A 5,693-nucleotide genomic window follows, 5' to 3' on the forward strand; every position below is an offset into this window, starting at 1 on the left:
ATTTATGTAATTTTTTAAAATTTTTTTAGAATGCTACTGTTCAAGGAATTTCAGGTACAGGTTCACTTTGTATTGGAGCAAATTTTTTGTCACACTTTTTTAATGGCAATAAAGAAGTATATCTGCCAAAACCTACATGGGGAAATCATGCTGCTATATTTAAACTTGCTAAGTTACCAGTAAAGTTTTATCGTTATTTTGATCCAAACACATGTGGATTAGATTTTCAAGGTCTTTTAGAAGACATCTGTGTTAGTAATACATAAATACTGTAAATATAATATAATACCTTTATAAATTCTATTCATAATATTATAATTTACAGAAAATACCAGAAAAGTCCATTATTGTTTTACATGCATGTGCACATAATCCTACTGGTGTTGATCTTAAACTAGAACAATGGAAAGAATTGGCAACAGTAGTAAAAAACAAGAATCTTTTTCCCTTTTTTGACATGGCATATCAAGGATTTGCTTCAGGTAGAATAATACATAAAGCATTGATAATGAAAGTATGCAATTAATGCATTAACATATATTAATACAAATTGTAGGAGATACAGACAGAGATGCTCAAGCAGTTAGATTATTTATAAAAGAAGGAATACAAATTGCTTTAGCTCAATCATATGCTAAAAATATGGGTTTGTATGGTAAATATATAAAATTTCATGCTATTTTTTCATGCAATATGAAAATATGAAAGGTTTTCAGAATTACTAATTTTAAATAGGTGAACGTGTCGGAGCGCTTACGTTCATTACTTCTGACAAAGACGAAGCGGAACGTGTTCTTTCACAGCTAAAAATTTTAATTAGACCAATATATTCTAATCCGCCAATTTATGGCGCCAGGATAGTTAATGAAATCTTTGGAGATCCTGAATTAAAACAACAATGGCTTTGTGATGTAAAATTAATGGCTGATCGCGTTATTTCTGTACGTGAAAAGTTGTGTAATAATCTTAGAAAAAATGGCAGTTCTCGTGATTGGTCACACATTGTTAATCAAATTGGAATGTTCTGTTATACAGGTCTTAATACTTCTGAGGTACTATAAAGAACATTTTTTGAGTTTCTAAAGTATAACGCATAGCACGTAGATATAACAAATTATTCTTATCTTTACAGGTAGAAAAGCTTACAAAGGATTATAGCGTTTATTTGACAAAGGATGGTAGAATATCTATGGCAGGAGTAACATCAAAGAATGTAGAATATCTTGCAAATGCCATTCATGAAATTACAAAATAATTACATACTTCTATTAATGATTAAAAATTTCAATCAAATTTAGTCTTGTAATCTTCAAATACACTCCATATAAGCAAAATACAAATTTATACTTTAAGCTAAATGCATTTAATCTTGCGTGTTATTTTTATAAAAGCACTGCAGGCGGTGTAGTCATTGAGATAAACATACTTGAAATGTTTGTGATAAATAAACATGAAATTAATTAAAATAAATTTTCTGTAAATTCTTCTGTAACAATTACATTGTAAATATTCTGTATTTCGCATTCTATTTCAATATAAAGAAATATATTATTTGATTTTTAACATACTGTAAATTTAAATAAAAATGACTTTATTGATTGGCCATTTGAAGAAAAGTTCTTAGAATGTACTAAATTTTTTCAATAATGAAGTGTTATATAACAACTTGACCTCTCACATTAAATATATATTTACTAAATACTGATTATATTAAAGCGCGAGATTTCTTGATCACATTTGAAACATGACAAGCAATTTACCGAAAATGCACACAGGCGCACTCCGAATCGTATGATTTGCCTAGTCGTCTGCTTTTGTGTATATACGCACACGTCATAGTTATACATTAATACAAATTTGAACGTTTCTAAAACATTTTATTATCCATAAGTCTTTGAAGGAGTGCTGAAACAAGTACCTAAACGTAGTAAACAAATCCTTAAGACGAAACGAGAAATAACGACGGGATACGTTCCGTTCGACGGGCTTATTATTAAAGTGAGGTTAAGTTGTTTTCATTAAAATGAATTTTCAATTTCAGTTCAACTTTAATATGTTTCCGGAGAGGTTGTTCAATAACCAGTATAAATGTTTTTCTGTGTCAATGTTGCCGGGTACATATCGAAGAGATGTAGAACGCGGAGGAAAAAGTATGTATATATATATAGAAAACGTATTATTTGATTATTGAATAAATAAAAGATTATAACTTATTATTTATTGTTTTTCAGTAATTATGCCACCTTCAGCTTTAGAACATCTTACAAGATTGAATATTAGATTTCCCATGTTATTTAGATTAACTAATGAGAAGACGAATAGAGTTACTCATTGTGGTGTTCTGGAATTTGTTGCAGATGAAGGAAAAGTTTATTTACCTTGTTGGGTAGATATAATTCGAATTTTTGTATTATTGATTAAGAAATATTAATATCTGGAACAATTATGTTAAACATGTTTCTATTATTAAAAAATATCATTTTATAGCAACTCAACGTATATTTGTCATAATATGATTACAGATGATGTATAATCTTTTATCACAAGAAGGAGAATTAATAACTATTGAAAGTGCCAATTTACCAGTTGCAACATTTTCACGATTTCAACCACAATCTGAAGATTTTCTAGATATTACAAATCCTAAAGCTGTATTAGAAAATGGATTAAGACATTTTGCTTGTCTTACAACAGGTGATATCATTGCTATAAAATACAATGGAAGAGTATATGAAATGTGTGTGTTGGAAACACAACCAGGCCCAGCAGTTGCTATCATAGAATGTGATATGAATGTTGAATTTGCTCCACCACTGGATTATATAGAAGAAGAAACTACAAAGGATGACAATGTAGTTGATCCCGTAGATTTAATGCCAGCACCATCTGGTTTTGTACCATTCAAAGGACAGGGTAACAGGTTAAATGGCAAAAATCGTAGAGACTTTGCAACACTTGAAATAACTGCAAGCAAACCAATTTATATTAGAGGAATACCAGATTATGATTACAAATTGGGAACTCTCACATTCTTGCGCATTGCTAAACCTGCTAATAATAAAGAGGTAAAATCTTACTTAAAATATAGTTTATGTAGTATTTAACTTTCATTCAAGTATAATTCTTCTAGGTAAAAGATCAAGATGAATTTAAAGCATTCACTGGTGAAGGTTTTTCTCTTAGGGAGCCAAAAGTAATTGAATAATTACTTATTTATTTATTTTCATACAACTATAAATATATTTTAATATTTCTTAAATTTATTTTAAAATAATTCGAACCTTAACTAATAGTGCAAAATAGTATAAAATTATTAGAACTAATGGTACAAAAGTTATCCTACAAGCTAACTTTTTTACAAAAAAAATTCACAAGTTATTGTCCCTATACAGATAATTAATATTTAGCATTTTACTGTTACAAATTACAAAGTTGCAATAGGAAATTTAATCCACTAATGGGCCCCAGAAATGTTTACTCGGTTTTGTTGAATCTTTTGTCAAAAAAAATTCACGGCCCAGTGTGATAAATTCTTCAGTACTAATTTTACCATCATCATTAGTATCAATATGACTGAAGGAAATAACGGCATCCTGTAATTATTTTTTTTTAGTTTAGTTAATTCACTTATTTTAGTTTTGTTTTAAGTAATATAATAAAAAACACGTGTATACTTACATCATGTGTAAGATCTAAGCATTGGAAAAATAATTTAAATTCTTGTACAGAAATTTCACCATTTTGGTCTTTATCCACTGCCTAAAATTTCATGCGATATTTAAAAAAAAGTTCGTTTAATAAATAACACTTTACATGCACACACATTTGGAACTTACTTTGAATAAAAATGGCAAAAAATGATGACACTTTTTTTTCAAGGATGAGTCATTAAGAACATGCTGCATTTCTTCTAGATATTTTTCAATACAAATGAAATTATACGGACTAATTTCTCCCCACTGTTCTTCCCACATTTCCTATACAAATAAATGTATGAATGTATATAATATATATTTTATCATTTTAAATGTTTTGAAAAATTATATTGTCGTTCTCTAACATAAAAATTATTGAAAAACAGATTGACATACGTAAAAATTATTAAAATAAAATTGACATACATTTAATACATTTTTAAATTCAATTTTAGCTTCCGGAGTTAAGTGGCCCAAATCAGAAAATCGTTCTCCAAGTAGCATAAAATCATCATAACTAATAACGCCGTCTTTATTAACATCTAAATGACTATGTAAAGTTCGCATTTTTCTTCTCCAAAAAAATGACTGATCCTGGTAAATTAAAGGTTCCTTATTTATAAATTAACGTATGTTAAGAAAAGTAATATTAATATTGTAAGAAAAACCAAATATTGCTTAAACAGAAGAAATATTTGAATTAAATATAAGACATGGATTTAGGGAAGGGGTAATGAGTAGACTGCAGATGTTTATGAATTATATAAAAATATACAAAACACATGAGAGTAATGTTAGAATCCCTTGAAATCTATAAACAACAACACTATTTATCTATAGATGAATATATCATAGTATAGTGCATAAGATGGTAATGTTACCTTCATGTAGTTTGCACATTTTGATATGTTATAATTGCATAAACATCCACAGTTTAGTGATAAGTATTTGTGTCACTTTTGTCACTTTTAGTTGTCACTTTTATTGCATATTTTTTCTACTATAGTATGGGAAAATTTGTAACATGTTTAATTATTTAAATAATTATATTGTTCACATAATAGGATGTTTGGAAATCAGAGGTTCTACTATACTATGTTTCCAAATCGATAGATTAGATCTAAACTGGTGTAAGGTTACTAGACTTAATGACACAAGATTGTTTTATTAAAATATTTTTTTAAAATTGTCTATCAAACAGCTGCTACAGCATTAGACAACACGGAGAAATGAATCACTAATACAAATATATTAAAGTTTTTAACAGATTAAAATAGAATCTGAAAGTAGAAAGAGGAAATTTAGCACATATATTAATGATTAGTCTTTATAATTTTTGAGATTGCAAGTGATCATAATACACAATTGATAATCAATATTTTCTAAGCATTTCCGTAAAAAATAATTTAACAATATTAAACTGGGTAATCTTGTCCATTAATTTATTAGTCTAGTACGTTCACTCCGCATCGATTTGAAAACGTTATATTTAGTCGCCTTTTTCTTATTAATTCTTTCGATACAATATTTAACTACGGTCAACGGCCACCAAACAACACATATGCCCGAGTGTTAATTTTAGTCGATAAACGTGAGATACTCACTGTAGATTCCTCGAAAGAGTTAATTCTTTCAATTTTTTAATTTTTCCCTTTTAAGGTCAATGTGAACATTAATTTCAGTGCTAAAATCCTTTCAAAATAACTTATTGAAATTATTTTTGCACTGTTTTAAGCGACAAAGTGCTTTAATAAAATGCTATGAGCAAAGTTGGGCAAATTTTTATTTAAATAATTTGTAATAAATAACAAATAAAATATTATAATTCGGTCGTCTCTTATCTGTCGTTCTTTCAACAATAGAATAATCGTAAGGTGAATACCGTTACTTTTTATAAGCATGTTATTTATACAAAATATTACTTTCTTTGTGTTAGAAATTAGTTTAACTCACCCGATATAAACAATACAAAGCTTCTAAATAGAAGCATAACAAACA

At 28.0% G+C, this 5,693-nt stretch overlaps 3 protein-coding genes across 4 annotated transcripts in view; 2 read left to right on the forward strand and 1 right to left on the reverse strand.

The window, feature by feature from the left end:
* LOC108576694 (aspartate aminotransferase, mitochondrial) overlaps nucleotides 1–1,317 on the forward strand; it is a 5,567-nt gene extending 4,250 nt beyond the window's left edge. For both annotated transcript variants that reach the window (XM_017939741.1, XM_017939739.1), the window contains exons 4-8: nucleotides 30–251; nucleotides 326–482; nucleotides 557–655; nucleotides 736–1,052; nucleotides 1,133–1,317. In XM_017939741.1, coding sequence (XP_017795230.1) covers nucleotides 30–251; nucleotides 326–482; nucleotides 557–655; nucleotides 736–1,052; nucleotides 1,133–1,255 — 918 coding nt within the window. In that variant the 3' untranslated portion in view covers nucleotides 1,256–1,317. The remainder of the gene's footprint in view (nucleotides 1–29; nucleotides 252–325; nucleotides 483–556; nucleotides 656–735; nucleotides 1,053–1,132) is intronic.
* A 492-nt stretch (nucleotides 1,318–1,809) lies between these two features.
* On the forward strand, nucleotides 1,810–3,205 carry LOC108576685 (ubiquitin fusion degradation protein 1 homolog). The gene is made up of 5 exons (XM_017939729.1): nucleotides 1,810–1,924; nucleotides 2,042–2,150; nucleotides 2,232–2,386; nucleotides 2,523–3,065; nucleotides 3,131–3,205. The coding sequence occupies exons 2-5, from the start codon at nucleotides 2,054–2,056 to the stop codon at nucleotides 3,203–3,205; spliced, it is 870 nt and encodes a 289-aa protein (XP_017795218.1). The 5' UTR covers nucleotides 1,810–1,924; nucleotides 2,042–2,053.
* A 241-nt stretch (nucleotides 3,206–3,446) lies between these two features.
* The window catches only part of LOC108576704 (sarcoplasmic calcium-binding protein), a 4,578-nt gene continuing 2,331 nt past the window's right edge, over nucleotides 3,447–5,693 (reverse strand). Inside the window, exons 3-6 of the mRNA XM_017939759.1 lie at nucleotides 4,122–4,289; nucleotides 3,837–3,977; nucleotides 3,679–3,759; nucleotides 3,447–3,593 (exon numbers count right to left, since the gene is read on the reverse strand). Of these exons, the coding sequence (XP_017795248.1) occupies nucleotides 3,447–3,593; nucleotides 3,679–3,759; nucleotides 3,837–3,977; nucleotides 4,122–4,289 (537 nt within the window). The remainder of the gene's footprint in view (nucleotides 3,594–3,678; nucleotides 3,760–3,836; nucleotides 3,978–4,121; nucleotides 4,290–5,693) is intronic.

This window comes from Habropoda laboriosa, unplaced genomic scaffold, assembly GCF_001263275.1.
Source record: "Habropoda laboriosa isolate 0110345459 unplaced genomic scaffold, ASM126327v1 scaffold423, whole genome shotgun sequence".
In the NCBI taxonomy this organism is placed as follows: domain Eukaryota; kingdom Metazoa; phylum Arthropoda; class Insecta; order Hymenoptera; family Apidae; genus Habropoda; species Habropoda laboriosa.

Coding starts and splice junctions, on each gene's coding strand:
- LOC108576685 (XM_017939729.1), top strand. CDS start 2,054: ATGTTTCCGGAGAGGTTGTTCAATAACCAGTATAAATGTTTTTCTGTG. Junction 2,151..2,231: donor TGTAGAACGCGGAGGAAAAA/GTATGTATATAT, acceptor ATTGTTTTTCAG/TAATTATGCCACCTTCAGCT. Junction 3,066..3,130: donor AACCTGCTAATAATAAAGAG/GTAAAATCTTAC, acceptor TAATTCTTCTAG/GTAAAAGATCAAGATGAATT.